At 39.4% G+C, this 25,321-nt stretch overlaps 1 protein-coding gene across 3 annotated transcripts in view; it reads right to left on the reverse strand.

Moving 5' to 3' along the window:
• Nucleotides 1–206: 206 nt before the first annotated feature.
• Nucleotides 207–25,321, reverse strand: part of slc6a9 (solute carrier family 6 member 9) — a 219,456-nt gene continuing 194,341 nt past the window's right edge. For all 3 annotated transcript variants that reach the window (XM_034703117.1, XM_034703120.1, XM_034703118.1), the window contains 11 exons: nt 24,645–24,776; nt 24,019–24,295; nt 19,093–19,225; nt 18,664–18,798; nt 18,454–18,557; nt 13,242–13,479; nt 11,268–11,402; nt 11,073–11,172; nt 8,460–8,560; nt 7,529–7,699; nt 207–6,315 (listed from right to left, as the gene is read on the reverse strand). In XM_034703117.1, the coding sequence (XP_034559008.1) occupies nt 6,049–6,315; nt 7,529–7,699; nt 8,460–8,560; nt 11,073–11,172; nt 11,268–11,402; nt 13,242–13,479; nt 18,454–18,557; nt 18,664–18,798; nt 19,093–19,225; nt 24,019–24,295; nt 24,645–24,776 (1,793 nt within the window). In that variant the 3' untranslated portion in view covers nt 207–6,048. The remainder of the gene's footprint in view (nt 6,316–7,528; nt 7,700–8,459; nt 8,561–11,072; nt 11,173–11,267; nt 11,403–13,241; nt 13,480–18,453; nt 18,558–18,663; nt 18,799–19,092; nt 19,226–24,018; nt 24,296–24,644; nt 24,777–25,321) is intronic.

Genomic DNA, 25,321 nt, shown 5'->3' on the forward strand with positions numbered 1-25,321 from the left:
AAATATACACTGTTATACAAGCTGTACACTGACTACATTACATTGTATCAAAGTGTCATTTCTTCAGTGTTGTCCCATGAAAAGATATAATTAAATATTTGCAGAAATGCGAGGGGTGTACTCACTTTTGTGAGATACTGTATGTTGTGTGAAAGCTTCAAAGAATTGAAACCATTGATCAAAAAAATGAGACAACTGCGACACTCTGATCTTTAAAATAGATTTTATTTACCATTTTGTAATTCAACAGTTTACGATATACAGCGGACAGGACTAAGACATTTCAATGGATTTTGGCCCTAAAGGTTGAAGAACAAGAACAGACATGGTTAGATAGATAGACAGATAGATATGATCGAGAATACCAAAACAACTGTGTTTCTCTTTTCTCACTTGTGCTTTTCCTCTCCTCTCCTCCCAGGACAACAGATTACGTTGGCATGAAAAAAACAACACAGCATTTTGTCCACTGACACTCGGACATTTATTATATGGTTTGTTTTTTTCTTCTTCAAAATGTAAGTGTGAATTATCATTTTCATAATATACTTCTTTTCCTGTTGCTTGTAAAAATAAACAAATGATTTCTTTAAAGTGCTGAAACATGAGATTGTGCTTCTAAGAGCAGTAGTAAGAGAATGGAGAGGTAATGTTCTGTGATTTACAGAAAGCCACAGAAACACGATGAATCACAGTTTTGTTTCTTCGTACAGTAGAGCAGTTGAGCTGTGAATTTTTGTCAGAAATGGTCTGAGCCTTTCATTTAGTTCCTTTTTTGCAACATTAATGACTCTCTGCACAAACACGTCAGTGTACGATACAAGTGAGCATTATATGTATAAGACATGGGTCCAATGTAACTACTCTTAGATGGGTTTTTCAGCATCTGTGGAGTACCAACTGTCTCTGTTGGTAGCCAGATAGTTCAAGACTTACTTTTCAATAATAAAATATCAACCTTGTCTGAATCATGTGCGTCTTATCAGCCCCAAAACATCACACAACAATGCAATATTCCAATGTTATGTAATGGAGCTGCATGAAACAGAAATGGTGAGTTGTGGGGTCCTGATGTTAACTCAGTCTAGGTTGCAGAGTAATTTTAGTGTTTCCTTTTGTTTGTTTTTTTAACATGTTGACAGAAGAAGCCAAACTGTTCAGGTAAAGGGCCACAAGTATACTAAAGGTTAAAAGCGATGTTTGACTGTTGGCACTGTGCTGTGTAAAACAGAGCTTGAAGTTCATGAAACACTGTTTAATAAAAAGCATCTTCATGTAGCCGCCATCTACACCAGAGCTCACAGTAAAAACTAACCATTCTTCAAGTTTTGATCCAAAGTTTTTGTTTGGAAATGCTTTTTATGTTAGCTGGCTTTATCATATTTTTTTTTCTATGAATACACCTCCTTAAACAAACAAAGTAGTCATTGAACATGGATAAACAATGATTAAACTCTGAAGATAAAATATGTAGTTTTCTTTCTCTTCTTTTAGTAAAAAATGTTTCTTTTTTTTTCTTAAAAGATAGACTGTATATTATTAGCAGAATAGGACTTGGCTAGTTCTGAGAGATTAGAGGTACACTGACATCAATACTGACACTACTCCTGCGCTACATGCAGGCTCAGCAGTAAGAACTAATCCACTACACACAGAGTACACAATACACCTGACGTTTTCCTACATTATACTACAAGAAAAATGACAAATCAAAAACGAAAATGAAACAATACCCGCCCTCCCTCGACCCGCAAAAACACAAGTAACCACCCCGAAAAAAAATAAAAGCAAAGGTAACACACACAAACACACAGTCCAATTATATATTTTTACATTACTGTACAAAGGGAGGAAGAGTTGTGGGGCCAGCAGAGATGGTGAGGGTTGGGATGTATAGAGAGATAGCATGGTGGCAGAGCTTCACCTACTACAGCATGAACACATGAGACAGGCATCACAAACAGAAAACGAGCTGAGCTAACTGAGAATAACAAGTTCATAATCACTGTTTTCAGGACATGAAACCTCATTTTTTCAAAATGCAACGGTCTTTAGATTTGAAACTCTACTTTCAGGAAGCTTTACATTTAGTAGATAATGTGTGATAATGTATTGTTTCATAGAGCACCTGGTTTTGTAGTACTTTAATTGCAAATAAATGCTACTACAAAATTCTTCATGAGTGTTGTGAATATTTTGTTAATGAAAACAGGACCAGCAGATTACAACACACCGCTAACTAGCAACCAAACCCCTCCAGTCTCCACCTGTTTGAAAAGCTAGCGTACTGCATCTAAAATCTGACAGCCTCCCTTCAAAAATAGCTTCTTCTGCCAAACTGCTTTAGTAATGTGTGCTTGTTTCAAACTGCTCACTGTGCTTCTCGTGATCATGTTCACTTAGGGTTGCCAACTGTCCCGTATTAGCCGGGACATCCTGTATATTGGGCAAAATTGGTTGTTTCATACGGGACCTCAATTGTCCCGTTTATTGACTATTAACTCTTGTAAATACAGCAGACTGCACTCTACAGATCTTAGATCAAACGGCAGTGGCAGATCATGTGCCAATCACACCGCCTGTCTTCCAATCACAGGCGCCCTCACGTGCATCAGTTGTATACAATCCTGCAAAAACTCTGGCTGTGCAAAAGGACAAAAGACTGCTTGAGTCAGTCAAGAGCAGCAAAAAGTATCCATGGAAAAAGTACATTTGGGGGGTCACACTCCTCTTTTGCATTTAATTTTTCTTTTGCCTGTTTTTTGATGTAAAGAGACAAATTGTGGTTTCTTTGAGGTTTATTCATATGAGGTTACATAATGATAGTATAAGGATTAAAGGGAATATACACGCTTTCTGCATTTCCAGTTGAATCAGAATATTTGCACCGTGCACCTGTCCCTGATTTAGGAGTGAGAAAGTTGGCAACCCTATGTTCACTGCATTTTAACTTCTGTGCTTCGCATTAGCCTTCAGTAAGGTCCGTTTTGTTGACACTTAACATTTTAAGCCACAGACAGCCATGTGTCTATCTGGCTTTTTGTAATTCACTTTACAGTTACACCACTGTTGTGCCTTTACTACCCTGAGTATCAGCCTCGCTCCATCGTGTGGATGAACGGAGCAACTGCACCTTACAGTTAAATTCAATGTCATCTTCAATATCATTGTGGGGGAATAGAAGCGAAAGAAAAAGGAGCCTATGTAACAGTAGTTCTGAAATTGTGCTTAGATATACAGATACAAATATTTATATATTAAAAGCCGGACAAGGATGGAAAAAAAATCACTGCTTCAAATTCACAACTTTGGGAATATGCTAGTTCGCCTTCTACAAAATACTGAAAAGAGAAGACTGGTACCACTCTTTTGTCTGCAGCTAACGTGAAGCAGGCACCAGCAGCTGGTTAGCTTCACGTGTAGCAAAAAGAAACATGAGAGAAAGGCTAGCCAAACAGGTAATGCACATAATCAAGCAGACCCTGGTTAGCTTAGCTTCAATGAAAGCAACCAGCTAGCCTGGTTCTGTCCTACAGTGGTTAATCAATCAGCCTGATAATGGTGATACGGCTGGCCTAAGTGGGGCAAAAATTAAAACGGCCAATCAACGCCGAAATGACATTTCTCTGATCTACTGGCAGCCAGCAGATATCATGTGCTCGTTTACTGAAAAGATTTGAAGCCGCAAGATCATTTGTGAGCTTTAGAGATGCTGGTATCTTTTGTTATCAGTGAAAAGTATCAAAAATACTCCTCACTAGTGTTTACTCTGAAGCGAGCTACCCAGGTGCTGTCTCAAGCTTTATATTCGTCTCACACAACACAACAGTGGTATCAGTCCTCTACACTCTCGGCAAGGAACCAACATCGTAGTGAAAACATCTCCCAAAATATCAGACAACTACTCTGTCGCCATGTACATTTGCTGTGCGGTATATTTGATTTTGTGCATCATGTGAATATGTTCTGTGCTCATACTGGTATTAAAACCCTCCAGATCTCCGTTCCATTGATGTTTTGTCAGCTCAGAAACAAAGAAATACTGAAAGTAAGAAGTAAAGAAACATCACAGCCAAACCTGATGCAATCCCAAAAAATCCTCCCTGCCTGTGAAGCTAACAGCATCTTTTCTCCACCTGAGCAGACAAAGTAACGTGATCACACACACAGCTGTCTAGATGACAAAAAAAACAGAACTCTCTTCATGTTTTTGTTCTGTATTTAGACTGCCAAAACACTGCTACAAATGTCCTGGACGCGCTCCAGTCAGACACTTGTGGGAAGCCCAACCCTGCATGCTAAAGAGCCCCTCTCTGTCCTGTCACACCCTCCAAAACAACAGCAACAAGTCAAGTCACAGATGAGGAATGGTAAACAAGGTTAATTATGATTCTGTAGTTTTTACTTTTTGTACAAAATAAACATATGCTGTCTTTATAATTATTTACTAAGTTACTTTACAATAATGAGAGGTAAAAAGGAGAATTATACTGAGAGAACAATACTATACAGCTACATTTAAACTACAAAATTCACTTAAATCAATTGTATTCTTCTGGAAACAAGCTGCATCTCTCTGCCTCCTGTATCTCCATTAGTCACAGCACAGCTTGGCTCAGAGCTTGAAATAAATGCCTGTAAATACATTAAAGGTTCCACTGACTGACACCAAAACCAGTCTGAGATAAACAGTATAAATGTTACCAAAAACATGTGCAGGACTCAGGTAACTCAGGTAATGTTTTTGGTAACATGCCTTTTCGGGGCAGATTGCTACGACCCACGGGAGACACAGACTACGACACACCTATGATCCTTTCACATGGTACTCTCCTTCCTTCATAGACCATGTCCCAAGATGCATTTCACTCTAAAAGAATGCCTGGAAGACTTAAGAAGAGATGGCACTTCTATGTGCAGAGTTGCATCCACCTGTTTTTTGTGTGTTTGTGTAGGTTTCAGAGAAGGTTAGGTGGTTTCAGTCCCTATATTTGTAACAGGCTGCCTGCTTAGACAAGGTTTCCACAGGCAAGGAACAACAACAACAAACCTCACAGTTTCACTTCTCTTGGACCCTGAGAAACGGGGCACTGGGATCTCGTCTGTCAAAAGACAGGAAACAAATGCTTTGTGTGTCTTGTGTGAATGCAGAGGAAGATGGTACAGTACACTTAACTGACATTTCTCGGTTTGAATTTTCAAAGTTTAAGCAGCTTCAGTGGAAAAAAGTTACAAATGTATGAGATTTCCACAGATGATCAGCCCTAAGTGTCAGTTGCCATCTCAGGTGTTTGTTAAATATTTGTGCTCTGTCGAACGATTTAAAGAAGGAAGCAGCATAAAAAAACAACAGGCTTAGTCTTAAGCTGAGATCAACTATGGTTGAGGTCACTGTGTGCTGTAAAATGTACAATAGTGTGAGTGTATGAGTGTGAATGAGTTTATCCGCCTCTGTCTCTGGCCTATTTCCATCTTACAGCATGATCGAACTGTAAACGGCCAGTACAGGCACAGTTTAACAGCACCACATGTCATCACAAGTCTCCAGCTGTCATACACTGCTGCTAGAAATGTACCGATTTCAAACACACCCAGCCAACAGAATAAAGGAGAACAGTGTGTGTCTCTATGTTGCTGCATGCACAAAACAAACACGTGCAGCGTCACAATCTACTGTACCTCTAACTGCATATGAAGATGACATGTACAAGTTTTACAAAAAAAGGAAAGGAAAAACAAACTGCATTATTAAATTATGTGTAACAAATTAACAACCCACCCACACACACACACTGACATACACACAAATCTTTTGGATGATGACCCAATTTTTTCTTCCTTTCGTATTTTTTTTTTCTTCCTTTATCTAGAGACAACACACAGATAGATAGAAGAGGTTAGGATAGATATAATAAGCCCTTACAATATGTAAAGGTCTCCAGCGAATGGGATCTCCCCCACAGAGGACTGTGGGAAAGTGGGGTGAGGATGGAGGAGAAGGTTTGGGGGGGAAAAAGAGACGGTGGCGCTGACAGAGCAGAGTGCCATCTATGCGCTGGGGTTGGGACTGTTGTGTGTATTGGTGGAGCCGTTGCTTCCCTGGATGGTGAGGCTGATCTCATCCTTCTTCTCCTTGTCTTTCTCCTTCTCCTTCTCCTTCTCTTCCTCCTTCTGCTCTTCCTTCAGCTCCTCCTTCTCCTTGAGGGGACGAGCCTCCACTGTGTCTTCAGAGGCCATGGGGGCGTAGCGGCCTGTCCGGTGCTCTTGCAGGGCTGGGCCCCACTTTGGATGTGCCTTGCAGGCGAACTTCAACCGCTGAGACAGAGAAAGAAAGGGGGACATATGAGTCAGAGCAGAAAGACAGACCACAGAAAGATGAGGATGTACACAATCAACTGAGGTCTAACTGGGGAAGACAATATCAAATATACAAGTTTAATTATTTATCATTTCAAATTATAATTTTAACTAAAAAATAGAACTGTAAAAGGTATTAATGCATGATATTCTGACTGTGTATACTCTCTGAATATTTAAATACTTGACATCTGATTCAAATCATCAAGTAACTGGGGAACATTTAACACATTTTGCTGTGCAATAAAACATGATACAAAAATATATTAGGAATTCTTAACTCCTGTTTTCCAACTAGACAGACAAAAGTGAAGTTAATGAGCTCGGCCCAAGGCACCAAAGAGACACACTCTGGTTTAACAGAACTGCCCTACATGATTTCAGCCTGGCATCCAACACCATTGTGATGAATCAGTGGATGTCTACGTCAGGTCAGCCTCACGGCAAAAAGGGTTTCTAGTTCCTGGTTCAAATTTAAGAGGAGCCTTCCTTTAAGAAGTTTGTATGTTCTCGCTGTGCATGCATGGGTTCCCTTTCAGGCCCCTCCCACAGTCCACAGACATGCTCAGTGGGTTAGTCGGTGACCCAAACTTGTCCGTAGGAATGAGAGTGAGTTGAGTAGATGATGGGTGGATGTCTATGTCTGTCTGTTTTGCATCATTACACAAAGTCTGGATTTTGAGTCAGTCTGTCTGTCTGTCTGTCTGTCTGTCTGTCTGCCTGCCTGCCTGCCTGCCTGCCTGCCTGCCTGCCTGCCTGCCTGCCTGCCTGCCTGCCTGTCTGTCTGTCTGTCTGTCTGTCTGTGTATTTGTTTGTCTCTGTCTGTCTCTCGGCCAAGCCTTTCTCCACAGATGGCGGTTCATGGATGAGTCTGGTTTCTGGAGCTTCCTGTGTATTCAGATGAGGCTTCTCCTTGCCACTGTTGCAAACTGCTTGTATACTAATGCATTAATGTTGAGTTTCTGTAAACACTATTGTAAGGAGTACCATGTGGAAATACTCTTTATGTGCAGTGTCTTCAAATACTTTGTGATAAGGATATGGTGCTGGATAAATATGAATGGACATATTGATCGGTAAATACGTTTTTCACTAGTATCTGTACTTTAAGCTGATTTGTTTACGTCCCACGACAGAACAGACTTTGGGTGCAGAAACAGCAATGGGTTACCTCTCTGAAAGTGGCTCCTGGGGACCTGGAGATCTTGTAGAGGGCATAGACGGGTATGCAGACCACTGAGGACAGAGCCATGGAGAAGCCGATAGCCAGAGACCAGCCGGGATACACGTAGTCATTGTAAGTGATGGGCTTGTATTGGATCACTGTGAAGATCAGGATGAACTGCAATGACACGAGAGAGGTGGTGAATGCATGAGGGTTTCATCTTTACAGCTCATATCTGCAGGACCAAAGGGAGTAGGATCTGTATTATATACACAACTCTGCACTAGTATTAAATCAATAACAGCTCCCCTAATTGTACACACAGGTACCAAACAAGTGAGTGTTTGTGCAGGTGAAATCTCTGTAGACTGCAGCACACAGCCGTGCTTTTTACTATAATTTGCTGGTAATTATGATTGTAAGCCATGAGTGTTCCTGAGAGGTAGCTTGGTCACAGTCACAGCAGAGGCCCTGGAGAGCAGGGAATTAATCTGTGTAGTGAAATGAAAGTGAGAACAAAAATGTCTGAAATCTGACCACTAATCCACAACAATGCATTTCTTGGTTGGCCCGGCAGCTTAGTGTGCTAATGCCGCCGCCTGCTTGGGAAATACCAGTAATAGCAGCTGCATGTGTCCGTTTCCCAGACTGAAAGATTTTCTTTTTGAGTTTTCTGCAGGAAACAAACTGTAGTCAAACAGATTAGTTCTGATTGCTGCTCAAATGTAGGTCATGTTTCTAGCGATGTGTCAGCACAGGAAAGTTTAGAGCCTCATCAATCAACGTGTGGTTTGTTTTCCATCAGCAATCAAATCTCTAAACATGTTAATTTATCCGCAGACAGGAGCAGCTAGGTTACATTTTGATTACAAGTTTCATAGCTGTAACTGCTGTCCTAGATAAGCAGCTGTGTCTGTATGAGTGTGTGTTCACTTACAGAGATAATGACAGGGGAGATGAATCTCCAGCACACTTTGAAGAAGAGAGGAGGAGGGAAGCCCAGCATCATCTCCACGTCTCTAAAGTAGTTCTTGTGGCCTGCAATAAAGACACAAATATTATTGAAGTACAAAACATGTTTTATAAACACATGAAGGTAGATTATTAAAGTACAGTCTGGATGTAGTTGCTCTACTTGTTTAACCTTCAGATGAATTGTACCATTATATATCACCAGTCTGTGATTTGAAAGCATCCTACATTGACTGTAGGCACTGAATGCACCAGAGTTTCTCTCCTTTCTTGCCTTTTTTCATACATTTGATGACCCAAGCAGCTTTTAGTGAATTTGTTTACTTGAGTTTTTGTAAAAAAAAAAAAAAAAAAAAGAAAACAATAAGAAAAAAAAAATCTATTATCCAGGCAAATACAAGAATTGGATCAGAACTCCGCATTGGCAGATACTCAATGTTAGAGATCAGGAGCCAAAAAAGCTGATTGCGACATCCATGTTCAGAGTACACGGCCACCTGATGCTTTACAGGTCAATACCCCCGCACTAAGTTGCCTGAATCTCTGGTTCTGAATCTCTGCCTGTGAAATACTGTAACAGAGAAGATTCTCCATACTATCCCCACAGGAGGATTTCCTCTGTACTGCCATCTTGGTTTTCCATTTTAGGAAGCCCCAGAAAAAAAACCCATTGTGTGGTTTTTGGGATGACTCTGGCATACATGCTTTCTTTCTCATCTCACTGTTGATATCAGACTTTGGGGCTGTTGCCAACCTGCTGATTTCAATCTGCTCACTACTGAATGAACGGACACTGACACACAGAATATGTTATAAAACAGGCCCCCAAAAAGCTGTTTTTCATGGTGTACAGGACGGGACAGAACTGGACAGGACAGGACATGACAGGATAGTATATACAATGCTGTGAAAAAGTATTTGCCCCCTTGCTGATTTCTTATATTTTTGCACATTTTTCACACTTAAATGTTTTAGATCATAAAAAATGTTTTAATTTTAGACAAAGATAACCCGAGTAAACACTAAATGCAGTTTTTAAATGATGATTTAATTTTTTAAGGGACAAAAGTGAACAAAACCCACCTGACCCTGTGTGAAAAAGTATTTGCCCCCTAAACCTAATAACTGGTTGTGCCACCATTGGAGGCAATAACTGCCATCAAGCGTGTGAGATAACTCATGATGAGTCTTTTACATCGCTCTGGATGAATTTTGGCCCACTCTTCTTTACAGAATTGTTTTAATTCAGCCACACTGGAGAGTTTTCGGGTAGTTCTGGAATTGATTTGGATCGTGGTATAATGTGTTGCTTTTTGAGATCTTTTAGCCCACTTCACTTTGTCAGACAGGTTCTCTTTAAGTGATTTCTTGATTCAACAGGTCTGACAGTAATCAGGCCTGGGTGTGGCTAGTGAAATTGAGCTCAGCTTTCCAAAAAATCAGGTTTATCACAGTTAATTTGTGATTTAACAAGGGGGGCAAATACTTTTTCACACAGGGTCAGGTGGGTTTGGATAACTTTTTTCCCTTAATAAGTAAAATCATCATTTAAAAACTGCATTTAATGTTCACTCTGGTTATCTTTGTCTAATATTAAAATGTGTTTGATGATCTGAAACATTTAAGTGAGAAAAATGTGCAATAATATGATAAATCAGGAAGGGGGCAAATACTTTTTCACAGCACTGTATACTCTATAAAAAATGCAGACACTGCATAAAACAATAAAAGATATATCAATTCTTGGCCTGGGAATTTCTTCATCTATAACAGCAGGAGTTTTTCACATTGGTTATTGCACACAGAAATCTTCCAGAGCCAATGTTGCACCATTACATTTACGAGAAAACCAATTACAATAGAGCCTTCCTATATACCTGAATAACATATAATCTTTTATTCAGATCCAGAGTCTAACTTCAAACAATAGATTGTTTGCTATCTCAGGCTATATATTTACATATCTGTCTTCTGTCTATTCATGCAGGATTTTATCTCTACTGCTTGCACACATTTGCATTATTTCATGTTTCAGCAGTGTCAAAATGTGTAGCCTAGGGAGCCATAACTATGATAATCCAGGCTTGTAGCTGTTCAAATGTGCTGAGTTAGCAAAAGAGGAAAGGAAAAGTTTGTCTGGAGCATATTCTGAAAAAAACACGTCTTCAGGCATCAGTGTGAGCAGATCTGTTCAGTGTCTCTGCTGCTGTTACAATCACAGGTTTCTGTGTTTTCATGTTGTAGTCTGGAAGAAGAAATGAGTAGGTGGGGAAGTGTTCAGTCTTGTGCTTTTGCTTCTTTCTGAATCTTTTACTTTGTCCTTGCTTGATGCAAACAGGCTGACATTTATCATGAATCCTCTGGTGACTTTATCTGAAACTGTCTCTTTAAAAGAAAACAGAGTGTGACGGTTAAGCCAATCATCTTCAGATTTAAGGGAAGCAGATCATCAAACAGTACAAATCTTTGTATCATGTACTGTTTCCCAGTGAATGTTTTTTTAATGAGCCATCCTGTCAAAACCTCAAGCAGGAGCACATTTAACCACACTCCCTCATATTCAGTCTGTTTCTCTTACCGTATATGTACATGACGCAGATACACATGATGCAGGAGATGATGACCAAAGAGAAGCTAGCAGCATAGTTGTCCATCAGCAGCAACCAATAGATCCCTGCCTGCACACAGAAAAACAGAAAGTGAGTTGAAAAAAATCTCAACTACAGGAAACACACTGCGTTCAGAGACATGGTGTCATGTGTTTGAGGCTTACCCGTGTCGTTAGCGGGACCCCCAGTAAGAATCCCACTACAGCAACCGTCAGTGTGACAACAGTTTTGTTCCTCATGATCCAGTCTGTGCCGATCTCATCGACGACGGCCGTCACCAGAGTCTCCAGCAGACAGAACTATGGAGCAGAGACAAAAGGTTGGATGGATGTGAGAGATGGGATAGAGTGTTGATCAAAGTAATCTGGATATGATAAGAACAGGAGCAAAACAGTCCCACAGAAGTCTTCATGAATAATCAAACATGGTTTCTATTCTTTATTTTGAATGCTAAGTCAGATTGTATTCATATCTTGTTTTCTATATTAAAAATAAAGAAAACAAGATATGCAGCGTGATGCATTACAACAGCACTATGAGCTGTACACTGGCACAGTGGTACTAGTACTAGCATGTTACCAAAGTCACTCCAAAGTTAATGACTATGCAATGACATTGATATCAAGAGGGGTAAATTAAATTGAAGCATATTTGGTCATAAGCCAGATGTATTTACACAAGGGAATCTCACAGTATTAACACTTGATTGATATTCAAGCTGAGGGGTGATAAATGATCATTTTTATGGCAATGTGGAGCATTTGACTCAAAACCACACATGTTAACTTGATGGCGATACTGCAGGTGACATCAGAGGATTTCTAAAGTCAGTCTGGGATCTTTTGGTGTATAAGTATATGAAGAAAGCTATAGGGCAATATATCTTGTAGATGTTGAGACAATTATCTGCATGATTCAATAATTTTCTTTTTGGGGGACTGGATTTAAGTTAAGGAATCACTGAAGACATATAGATTCGGTGCATAGTATATATATCTGTTCATAACTCAATGGAAATGAGTTCAAGAGTTGTTGATATATTGTAACATATATTGCAATCCTTAGAACAATAACTTTGTGGTATTTAAAAAAAAAATTTTTTTTCTCAGTTTGTTTTTGGTACTATTATTATTATCACTTATTTATGTATTTTTTTTAATTGTTTTTGCTTATTTTTTTACCTTTTCCACTTATTTGTTTTTTTAACTATTAACCTATTTATCTTATTGTATTTCCACTATTATTTATTTATTTATTTATTTATCTTTTACTTTAAATTATTAGCATTTATTATTATTGGTTGCTTTTATAATCATTCACTTATTGTGTTTCTCACTTGCTTTAATTGTTTACATTGATCTTTTGTATGTTATGTGTAAAAATTCAAATAAACACATCTTTGGTAAAACAAAAACAAAACAAGAACGATGACTTTAACATGGAGGAAAAAAATCACCAATGCCTATCAACACACATAGTTTCCTTGGTTGCCTTTTAGGTTGTTTCATAGAGTGTAGGAAAGATGTACAAAATCAATGATTTTTGCTCCATAGGTGATCGACCTGGGTATAACACTTGGTCTGTATGAGGCGTTGGCATCATAAAGACATTCTCCTCGAATGATGGGTAAATAATACAGACTGATGTGAGCCTTAGAGTCTGCTCATCGATCATAGATGATGTATAAACCTTTTCAAGGTCAGGTCTGGCCCGTAAGCTCCAGAGGTAAACCTCTTCTCAGTTCTCAGACATTCATTATATATCCAGTATGTCTATGTTCTTTTATAGCTATGCTCACATAAACCTTTATAGTGATGTTTTGATTTTGCCTTCATGAAACATGCCCCTCACTAAGAGACAAAACTACAACATGACCTCAACTGGCATAGAAAACAATAATGAAAACTGTACCAGTATCTAACAGGATGGTGAAAACAGATGCTACGAGAAAGAGCCACACAGCTGCATAGAAACTGTACGATGCTGAACACAAAATAAGTCTTCAAGCAGGAAGACGGTTCAACATTTTTCCTTCACAAAAACAGACTCATATTCCAGATTGTATGTCATGATATGTGTGTGGTCAGACATGGTGTTAGATTATAGGTTCAAGCACAGCCTTGACTTTCCAGCCTCACCTGAGTCCCCAGTCCCAGCAGGATGAGCATAAAGAAGAAGAGCAGCGACCACAGCGGTGAGATGGGGAGCAGAGTGAGGGCTTCTGGATAAGCTACAAAGGCCAGGCCCGGGCCGTGGTCGGCCACCTCGGACACAGGAACGTTCAGGTTGTGTGCCATGAAGCCCAGGATGGAGAAAATGACAAAGCCTGCGTACACGCTGGTCGCACAGTTGGTTATACTGATGATGATGCTGTCTCTGTAAGGAGGTAGAGAGAGAGGGAAAACTTTTTGAGCTGAAAGAACATGATTCAACTTCTGAAGAACAAAAAGGGACACATCTTCAATTTGAAAGCAGTGGATCAGATTTTTCTTAATTCATAATGATTAATACCACTGTCCCAAAGATTAAAGAAAAAGACCAGGAATAAAAAGTGTTAGCTTTTTACTTTCATAATTATTATTCAAGCATATGTACGTAGGTTCAAAAGAAGTCATCCTTAATGGTTTCATTGAGATTATGTGTCAATTTGCATCAGTAATACTGCTGGCTTTACGGCAGCTTAATCAAAGTACTGTCTCCTCATCCTTCCATGTATCTTGATAGATACACCGTCATGAATACTGGCAAACTAAAAAGAGCTAGCACTACCTACCCTTCACCTTTCAACAAGCAATGTAGAAGTGAGAAGAGGATGAATGGATTTACTACAATAAACAGTTCTCATGTCCCTTAATCATGTCTCACTCAGACTTCACTGATGGTCTGAGCAGAATGTATCCGCTCACTCCTACAAACCAGATTTACTAAACATGAAATCATTTTGACTTTGGCTCATTTAACAGGAGATTTTTCCTAATTGACGTACAGGTGCAGACATTTTTAAATTCATGAACAATTCTATTTTTATGATTTCTGTTTATAATTGATTATAATTGATGTGTTGGAGCCATGAGGGATTGAAGTGTTTATATTATGTTATTTTGAGGTTTAGGGTAGGATATTGTTCGTATACTTTTTGTGGTGTTATTTGTTGCTTGTTTAAGATATGGTTTATTGTGGGGTCAGTTAATTAGGTTATTTACGGGCATGTGTTAGGGGCGGGGATATTGAGTTCATTTAGGCCAACTGTTTTTCTTTTGTTTGCACGTAGAGAGAGGGGGTGAGCTGGGTCTCCGTACTTTTTGTTGACCGCTATTTATCGCTTAGTTTAAGCTTATGATCACTTATTTTTGCCATTTTCTGTTTGTGCACTTTACCATGAGTTGATTATCCTTTTTCGTTAATAAAAGGTTAAACTTACTTTCTTGTGCAACAGTGATTTTAGATTTTAGTGCGTCCGACACTAACTAGGCCCAACGTCAGCCTCTCACCGGCTTTTGGCTCTTTGTAGTCACAACACGATGATCAAATCAAGCAAAAAATGATCCTGTAACAGATGGTCAAAGTAACTGAGGTGGAGAGCATGCAGCAGAATTGCTGTCACTCTCTTTTGAGGACCAAACTGTTTCCGGGTGTTTATTTACCTCCTTTGTCCTCATTGTGTATTTTGGTTTTTAGAAGAGCTGGCACCAATTCAGCAAAGTAAAAATGAAGGTAACCCCATCATACAAATAATAATAACATATTACATCATCACGTCACTGTTGTCAGCTCTTCTACTACATTTCTGAGTCATTGCAGGAAGTCATGTTTTGCAAAAAAACATAATAAATCAGATTTAATAAATGTCACTGGCAACCCAATTCTTAAACATCCACCTACCTATTACTTGTGGTCTCATTTACATACAATTAAGAGATAAAAATGTACTTTTGCTAATATATAACATGAGTCTGATAAATGAGTGGTAAATTCACAGAATAAATTATATTACTTCACGATGCACAACGTTTAGAAATATCTAAATCTGAAGAAGGGATGTACGTCTTGGTTTTTTGAAACATAGAAACGTTGTCTGTTAATCCAGTATCTGTGACTGAATTTATTTTCTAATTCAATACAGATAAAAACAAAAACACTGTTTCCGTTTGAAAGCTTTCAGCAGCAGCAGATCTAAGCTGTCTTTAAATAAAAAATGACTCAGATGAAGAATCAAGAATTCGGTTTGTCCTGTTTAAGGATGCAAAGCTGAGCTCTCAGGTTCTTTCCCTTGAAGCTTGTTGTCCTTGTTCTGAGCAGCACCTGTTTCAGCTGCTAGAGATGAGAAGAAAATCATTTTCATCTTTCTTCTCTCTGACTCAACTCTGGACTTTGACTCAGATTCAACAAGGGAGTTGTGTGGTTACGCTGCGCTTTGTTTCCTCACATTTCCTGTTTCCTGGGTTATCACAGAGGATGTCTTTGATGAATCTGATTTCAGTCTGTCTCTCAGCTCAACGCAAACAACCAATCAGGCATCTGCTCCGTCCTCCACTCTCTGCACTTCTACATGAGCACCGATTGGTGGTATTACAGGAGAGCAGAGAGCGGCTCCACAGGGATGGAGCTGCAGAACACAAGCTGATTAGGCCGCCGTGCAGCTGCGAGCGCAGATAGCACAACCTCGAGCTCCTGGCAGAGGAACAAATTATATCTTCAACCTTCTCCCTCGCCCCCTCCACCCCTTCACCACCTCCCTCTGTCAGCATGTGTGGACAAGCTCAGGAGAGTAAATGACATCTTTTCCTATCCTTATCTCCTCTTCTGTCCCCTTTCCTTCATTGTTACCTTCCCCTCAGCCTCTTGCTTCCTCCCTTGGTGTTTTAACACAAGTCCAAAAATATTATCTTTGTGCCTCTCCCTGTCCCACCTTATCTTCACTTCTTCCCCCTGTTTTTAGACCTGAAGCCTTGAAGTTGCTCCTGACTTATCTCCCTGCCTCCTTTCACTTTCTCCATTACTGTCTGGCCCTCACTTTTTGAGGGGGGTGCACAACCTGACACTACTTCCTCTGGCTAGTCATCTCTTCACTTTCTGGAGTTCAAGTTAACCGTTTTTGTGAACTCTTCTTTGTCTCCTCCTCCTCTTCCTGTCCTTGTCGTCTTACTTATTCTGCCTAGCAACTGTGGTTGGTGCAAAAAAAAGAGCCTGATCATTTCACATAGGCAGAGACTGACTGTACCCGCTGCAGTCTTAATGCTTTAACTTCAGTTTAATGCTCGGTTAGCAACTCCTGAGAAATGAGGAAGCTTAATCACTAGAGTATCCGAAAAATAACCTCAGCCTTTTCAGGAAGACCCTCCAGCAAAGCTCTCTCTCCAAAACTCATGACCCTGCACTAACAGACAACTGCTAAGTGACAATATACAAGACGGTATCTGTGGGAGGAGGGCTGCCATCACTATCTGCCTCCAACTACCTGTCTTTTTATTCTGGTACGAGGAGTGTGCTGGATGACAAGGGCAGAGTGCATACAGGGAGGCGGGCAGGTAATCCAATCAATTCATTAAAGCCGAATGAAATATGTGTGTGTGTGTGTGTGTGTGTGTGTGTGTGTGTGTGTGTGTGTGTGTGTGAATGAATGTCAGAGTCTCTGATGTATTGATAGCAGGAGGAACAGAGAACTCCTTAATATGTTTCCACTTTGCAGACATAAACATCTTTTGTTTGACACAATCTGAAGTCTGCATATAACTAGTAGTATTTCTCCTTTATGTGTGTGTGTGTGTGTGTGTGTGTGTGTGTGTGTGTGTGTGTGTGTGTGTGTGTGTGTGTGTGTGTGTGTGTGTGTGTCAGCTGATCTCTTAGAAGAAGAATACTTCAGTGTTTTGGGGATAAGGCTCATGCACCTGATAAAGTTAGATGCCTGTAAATTGCAACCTTTAAATGTTCCTCATGTGTCCCCCACAAGTGCCGGCCAGAGAGCTTTCTGTTTTTATGCCCCTAAACTGTGGAACTCTCTGCCTCTGGACATTAAAACAACGAGCTCTCTGAGTGTTTTGAAAAGTAAACTAAGGACTTACCTTTTTTAGTAATTTATTTTTAGCCAGGACAGCATTATAACCATTATTACCATTGTTTTAGGATCATTTTTTATTTTACTCTATCTTATTTCATTTTGATTGCATTTTATTTTATTTTTTAGTATTTATCTGATTGTATTCCATTGATTTTGTTTTTTTTAAATATTTATCTATTTGATTATATTGATTGTAATGCCCCTTTAGTTTATTAAATTGTATTCTATTCTTCCCTTGTCGATTGTACCTTGTTTAAGGTTGTACCAACCCCTGTTTTTGTTGTTGTTGCAGATTATGTTGTTTTTGTCGTCAAGTTGGTTTATTGTCTGACTGTTCGTGGGTTGTTGTTTTCTTGTTTGTTATGTTTTGTTTGTTTGTTTTTTCTCTTTTGAAGGATTCATGTTTTGTTGTATATTTTGTATTGTACTGTTTTCTATTTGTTATTGTTTGTCTGGGACCGCCTCTAAAACGAGATGTCACATCTCAAGGGGTTTATCCCAATAAAATACATTTCTTACATTGATTGTATTGTAATGAATTTATTTTTAAGTATTTCATATTATTTTCACATTACATTATTTCCATTGTTTTAGTATTATTTTCTATTTTTATTACTTTATTTAATTTAATTTTAGTTTTATTTAATTTAATTTCCTTGTTCTGATATTTCTCTGATTTTATTTTACTGATTTTATGTAAGGATTTTCTTTCTATTTTTAAGTATTTTATATTTCTTTCCTCTATCTTGTTTTAGCCTTGTATCATTTTATCCATTGCTGTTGTTTTCTGTCTTTTTTTTAAAGCACTTTAGACCTGAATGTATGAAAGGTGTTATATACAGCAAATAAAAATGAGCTGAGTTGATTTGAGTTGAGTTGGTCTGAAACCTCACAATTACTGGAGGCAAGTGGGAAAAGTAGCTTTAAAATGACAGGCTCTGGTTTATTATGTCTTCCTAAAGTCTCCACTAATTACCTGGAGAACCCCACATGACAACAGGGCTCCATGAAGATATAAATCAGCACATAACCCTCAATAAATGTACATTCATCTGTAGGTTTTGGTTAAAAACTGATAAAATTGTTTAGCTCGTGAGCTTAAGAGATCTTGATGGGATTGTTTTGTCACCTTAGGACGAGGCATATCATGGTATCAGCTGGGTTAATGTTAAGCTCTGCTAACAGTATCCTCCAGCTACACATTCGCTGTAAGGATATGAGAGTGGGATTGAACTTTACAGCAGGAAAACTTAGAGCTATGTCTGTCAAAGCCTTTGGTCTGGAGGACTCACCTGAAGCAGTTGTTGTGGAACTTGTTATATGAAGCCATAGTGATGAGACCGCCCCAGGCACAGCCCAGAGAGTAGAAGATCTGTGAGGCTGCATCTCCCCACACCTTCATGAACAAACACACATGCAGTCAGAAGTAGGAAAAAGGAGGAGGAAGAAAGAACACATTTAATTTCCACTTTATGTAAAAGCCTGTGTATGGGACTAAATACCTTTGCGTCGAGGACCTTCTGCCACTGTGGAGTCAGGTAGTACATGATGCCGTTTATGGCTCCGTCCAAAGTGATGCCACGGATGAACAAGATGGTCAAAACCACGTAAGGGAACGTGGCTGTGAAGTACACAACCTGAACACACAAAGACACACAAATAGTAAGATAATGTGGGGAAAGTAGTTAAGAAGTTCAGACTTAAATCTTTATAATACAAACACAGCCAGAGTAAGACTGAGTACAGACTTCCTGTTTGTATCTGTGTATGTTACAGTTTGACATATAGCAGTTTGAATATGATCTGTTTTTGAATGTGCTGTGACTTGGTGTCAGTGTGTGTGTGTGTGTGTGTGTGTGTGTGTGTGTGTGTGTGTGTGTGTGTGTGTGTGTGTGTGTGTGTGTGTCTGTCTGTCGTCGTCTGAGGCTGACCTTTCCAGAGGATTTAACGCCCCTGATGAGACAGAGGAAGACGACGACCCAGGAGATGGCCAGGCAGCCCAGGATAGGGAGACGGACCTCTCCAAAGTTCCCGATATCATCAGAGATGTTTAACACGTAGTGTCTGAGGAAGAGAGGCAGACAGACTGAACTTTAGACTTGTCGTTTATGCTCGTTTTGAAATAGAGAGACATTTCAGAACAAATTGATGTCAGTTTTGCTTTACTTTATAACAGCTCTGCTTGACAATCTATACTTTCTGTAGTGCTGCTTAATCATTTATCTGTCAGTACTGAAAAATTGTCTTATACACACTCATGTAGTGTTTTTACCCTGGCTCATATTGCTCCATCATTTACTAAAGAGAAGAAAGCTGAGGCAGGGTATTATGTGGCCTCATTTCTTGAAACTGGATCCAGAGAGAAAAGAGACAGTATGTATACAATCATTGCATTGTTTTCTCTGATTGCCATTTAAAGCTAATGGAAATTAAACTACATGATATCAGGATGATACATATGATCTTCATGTAGTTTTACAATCAGAAATCATCTCCTCCTCCTCAGCAGAGTTTCTCTTCAGATGATGGGAGTATTGTCAGAACGCAGAGACAAAGGAGGATGAAAAGATGCTCTAACAATGTGGCTAATTGTTGTAGCTCTGCTGGTTTTAAAGGGTCTGCTTTGATCAGGATTACAGTTTCCCACTTGAGAGAGAATCTGAGCATCCTCTGTGCAATAAATACCTGAGGATGCTCAGATAAAGCTGTAGACTAGGAGTAGAGAGACAAACACCTGTCTGAACATGGATTCCCCACCAAAAAAAACTAACTCTTGCATTGGTTACATCAAGACCAGTGTGATGACACTGGTCATGTCTTGACACTGAAAGATGCTTTGCCTGTTTCTTTAGGGTTTAATGTCAGGTGCATGAACCAAAAGTGGAGGGTCAGTTGCAGAAACTCATGACAACACATGATGAAGCAAAGACATTGTGTTGAAATTACTTTTTTATATCATTAATAGTCATCCAAGAAGTGTGGCTATTTTTTAGCATACATCGGTTTGTCACACTGATATTATGGTGTTTTTATGTAGCAAGGCAATGGATGTTTGGGGACCGATATTTTGCATTTGGCCGATTATCTGCATCTGCATTTAATTTTACAGATCACTGACTTTTTTCCGTTGCTAAGCGCCGCTCGAGTGACTGCTTGTTGCAGCAGCTCTCTCTTCGTTGTTCTTTTTTTCAACTTTTTTTCATATCTGTTTGGTTATCTTTGTATTTGGAGCCTGTCATGACTTTTAATGACTCATTTGCTGGCCATGGACACCAAACTGGCTACGTTTGTAGTGGTGTTTGGTGCTGGTATTGAGGTGCAAGCTAAAAAAGACGGCATCAACCTGTCCTTCCACCCACCGTTAAGGGGAATGTAAGATCTATCTACGATAAGGTGGATGAGCTAACCCAGCACCAGAGGGAATACTGGCAGAGTAGCATCATGCTAACAGAGCTAACACCGGACACGAACGCCACATTGGAAGGATTTCACCTGCTGTGGGCGGGCAAGATACAGGAGAGCAAGACTGAACTAAAAGGCCAGCTCAGTCCTGGACCCTGTGGAGGTGGTGGCTGACAGGAGAATTATAGCCAAGCTGTCGTCTCTGATGGACATTTCTTTTCTATATATATTCTTGTTGAAACTCTTGTACTGTACACCTTTTTGTTTGCAGCTGTAACTCCATGAATTTCCCTGTTGTGGGACGAATAAAGGAGTATCTTATCTTAATAAAATCTTCTAATTATAAAGAGTGCTACATTAGCTCTGCTGCAGGTGTGTCTTTCTCTGTAGGTCTGTTTTCACTCATCACCCTGTCTCATCTATTTCCCACCAGCAGCTAATGCTACTTTTACTTATACAATAGGTTAATATATACATGAGGTGGAAAAGGTGTACTCACCTGCATTGCTGTTATTAACATTCACCTACCGTGACCAGTAATAAAGCAGCCTGTTTGTTTTGAATGACAGGTCCAAATTCTAAACTATAACTAAAAATACTTTCAACCCTCCTGTTATCCTTGGGGTCAATTGGACCCCATTCAATGTTTAACGTCTCTTTATTAATGACTAACATCATTTTTTTGCCTTCATATTTCATGACTTTTCCTAATTTAATGGGGACAACTGGTAAAACACAAAATTAAAAATGTTGATATGTTCCAATTTCCTGTAAAAGAAAGTCGGCGTCAGTGTTCCTTGGGGTCAATTTGACCCCAGGCTGTTTTAGCTGTATATAACATAAGAAATATCAACATTTTCCACACAGTTGTTTTGGTTGTTTTGGATGATATTGAGGTCACTATAACCAAGGACACTTCCGCATGTGACTGCAGGAGCTGGGATCAAACCGCCAATCTTTATATTGAGCCACCAGCCATGGCCAGCCATGATGTGTCCTGTGTCATGTGTTTTGATTACATAGAAACAAGGCAGGGCCGAGGAGAGCAAGACAAACTCATCAAAGTTTGATGTTCTGTTTTATAAATAAAGTCCTTCTAAATGCTTTAAATTATGTTTATGCTTGAAATATATTTTCTTTAAAGGCTATTTAGGTAGTCAACAAAGAAACATAAAGTACCTGACACATAAACCTGGGTAACAATCAGTTTCTGGAGGTTTAAAATTGCTGGGGTCAAATTGACCCCAAGGATAAAAGATGTTATTAAATTTGAGGTTAAGAGGAGGGTTAATCTTTCCTGTACATGCATATCAGTTACAAATATCAGTCATCAGTCTCATGAACTACTAATATTAGGTATAAGTGTCAGCCCTAAAAAAGCAACATCGGTGGACTTCTCATTCAATCAGAGAGAAAACTAAATACTTGACACAAATGTGCAAAGACTGAGAATTTAAAAGTGATGACAGAATTTAATTAAACACTCTCCATACACTAAACCCATTGAGATAATAAATACAAGTTTTATGCAAATGTTATTAGTCGAGCTGTTTACACTGAGCTGAAGATTAATGTTTGATGCAGAACAATAGCCACTGCTGCTTCACTACATCCAATCCTTCATGTACAGTTAATTAAACTGTGTAAACTGCAGCATGGATATGTGTTGTATATCTGAATATAATGTTGCACTCTGTGGACTTGGATTTAGTCATGTGTGACCTGCACCAGGAAACTTGAACAAAAACACTGAAACTTCTGTGCTTCATATGAATGGGGTTTGCTGCTCAGTGGCTCTGTGATCTGCTGGTTTAGGTTTGACTATCCGTGTGTTTCTTCAGAGTGAAGTCTTATTCCTGTCTTCTCAGCTGATGAAGCCCCTCAGGTCTGTGGATGCATCTCTGCTAATTGTGCTAAGATCCCGCCTTAAAACAAAAGGTGACCGGGCCTTTTCAATCAGAGCTCCAAGTTTGTGGAACTCCCTGCCACTGACAATTAGACAGTCCACAACCTTAACTGCTTTTAAATCCTCATTAAAAACATTTTTATATAAGAAGGCATTTCTCCAGCCCCAATTCTTGAATTTGCTCTGTATTCAGATGTCTTGTTTTGCTTCTGTCTTTTTTCTTCCCCCTGTTTGCACTGTTTTTTATGCCTTGTAATTCTCTGCTTTTTTGTTGTGATGCACTTTGTAACCTTGTTCAGAAAAGTGCTATATAAATAAAGTTTATTATTATTATTATTATCATCTCTTTCATCAAGATATGTAATGTAGCTACTTCAGGGTTTGAAATTTCAATATTTTCAGACGCACAAAAAATCACCCTGCTGCTATAATACATCAGACGCCATGGCCACAATGTTTAATCCAAATACTGAACGTCTGTATAAACTTAATTTTTGAACTTCCACAAACACCCTGATTCTCTCGATCTAGCATTAGCAAAGTGACATCCAGCTCTTGAACTTCAACAGCAGAGACAGAAGGTGCATTTTGACCAAGAGTTTCAGGGTCTTTTAGCCCCCAGAACTACTTTACCCTGAACTCAAAGGTTCCTGTGCCCCCCGTTGTTGTCTGTGTTTCGACCGCGGGCTGAAGTCCCGGGTAGATTGTGCAAATCAGGCCAGTGACGTATGGAGAAACAAAAATTTGATTAAATAATATTTTGAAAATCTTAAAAAATAACTAAACTAGTTTGCTTTCCCAGGAACTCCCTCTGTGTTACGTTCAGACGAAAGTCCCAGGACCTTTGAAAAGCACTACCCCCAAAGCAGGGGAAGATTATCTACCCCTGAACTAAATTTAGACCCTGGTTCCTCTTGTCGAAATGCATGTAGTTCAGGGGTAAAGTCCCTAGTTCCGGGGTAAAGTTCCTGCGGTCGAAAAGCGCCTAGAGAGAGATTGAGCAGGTACAGCAGGCACAGTCCTACAGAAAGTAGACACTGCATCCTCATGTTACAGGTATATTATAGTTTTTTACTTCATCTAAGTTCACTGAAAATATACTTTTTACAAGATTAGATTTTATGATCCACTCAGGCTTAAACAGATGCCGTAGCACTTCATGTGTATTTGGTTAATGATAGGAGTCAAACATTTTAAACACTGCACCATTAAAATAACACCCCATGTTGTCTCAAGTAGAATAAAGCTCTTGTATCTAATCACTGCGAATTCTCTCACACAGCCCCTGAACACTACTGAACTGAAAAACTTTCCACTAACATGAAGAGTAAATTGTGACCCGTGTGTCAAATTTTTTCAAGTCAATGTATGAGGCTGCAAAAAGGTTTCATGCATTCATTTGGAGAACATATCAAACAAGGTGCTTTATCAAAGAGATCCTTGCTAGACTGCATATGATTATGAGAGCACTGAAACCATTTTTCTGCATCCTGTGTTAGGTAAAAGAATGTCCTTCCTGTGATTAATAAAATGTCCCTCAGTCACTTACTTCCAGTACTCTTCACTAGGGCTGGTCCTCTTGGTGCGGTTCACCACCTCAGTAACTCCTGCTACCAGGCTTGTTGTGGCATTAGCCAGGCTTGTGTTGAGCCTCGGGCTGTTTCCCAGCACCCCGCTGCAGTCCGGCGTGTTCCAGGGGTTGTTGCAGTACGTCCACGGCAGCAGGTTTGTCATGGACATGAAGAAGTAATAGAAGGCGATACAGATGACCACGTTGTAGTAGATTCCAATGTAGGTGGACACCACCATCATGCCGTAGCCCACACCTGAGGAAAAGACAGAGGAAGGGATGGAGAGGAAGAATAGAACAGATATAAAATATTTGAAAATGAAAAGGCTGAACGCTTTGCAACAGAGGCACAGACTGCTGTATGTTCTGGACTTCTGTGGTTTGTGGTTGCACATTATAAATGAACAGCAATTCCTCTAAGTTTCATTGTGATGATCCTGTTTTGAGGTACTTTTCTATCTGAGATCATTAGTAACAGAAAATCTCCAAAGCCAGAAACACTCGAAACAAAAACATTGACCAAGAGGCTTCTTTCATGTCAAGAGTTTCTCCCCTGAGAAATCAATATTTGTACGTGATCTGTGAGAGCACACAAACACACTGACCTTTGAACATGGGGCTGATCTTCCACACTCCCAGACAGCCCTGGCTGGCGAACTGACCGAAGGACAGCTCGAGGAAGAAGAGAGGGATCCCACAGAACACCAGCATGATGAAGTATGGTAACATGAAAGCACCTGGAGGGAGGAGACAGCAAAACAAGAACAATCAATTTCCCCTTTTATTAGTTTATATTCTGGAAAAACCTTTAAAAGAGCACTAAGCCTGGTGGTCCACTGGAAGCATTTGAATGAAATCAGATGATAAAACAACATTTCCAGTTTGTAGGACTTTCTTATACATGTACGGCGACTTAATTACACTCTCTTCTGTTGTCTGACAAAGATGATAAATGTGCAACACTTAAATGAGCAAGACTGCAACACTGTGTCATTTATTGATGCTACACTGGCTGACTTAACTGGCTGAGAATGAGAAAGCACTGTACAAAGATATGACCTCTGTCTGAAGATATATGGGTTCAATTATATGTAAGGAAAAAAAATCCATTGGATGTTTTTATTAAAACATTTGGTTCAATAACAAATGTGACCTATAAGTAATGAGAAACTAAAGAAAAGTCCACTATATAACAGGTGCATTAGTTGTTTACCACTTATTTAAATACGTGTTGTGTGATTTGAATTAAGTACAAAACTCACAGGATATTGTGGACCAAAGA

The sequence above is a fragment of the Notolabrus celidotus genome, chromosome 15, assembly GCF_009762535.1.
Source record: "Notolabrus celidotus isolate fNotCel1 chromosome 15, fNotCel1.pri, whole genome shotgun sequence".
Taxonomy (NCBI): domain Eukaryota; kingdom Metazoa; phylum Chordata; class Actinopteri; order Labriformes; family Labridae; genus Notolabrus; species Notolabrus celidotus.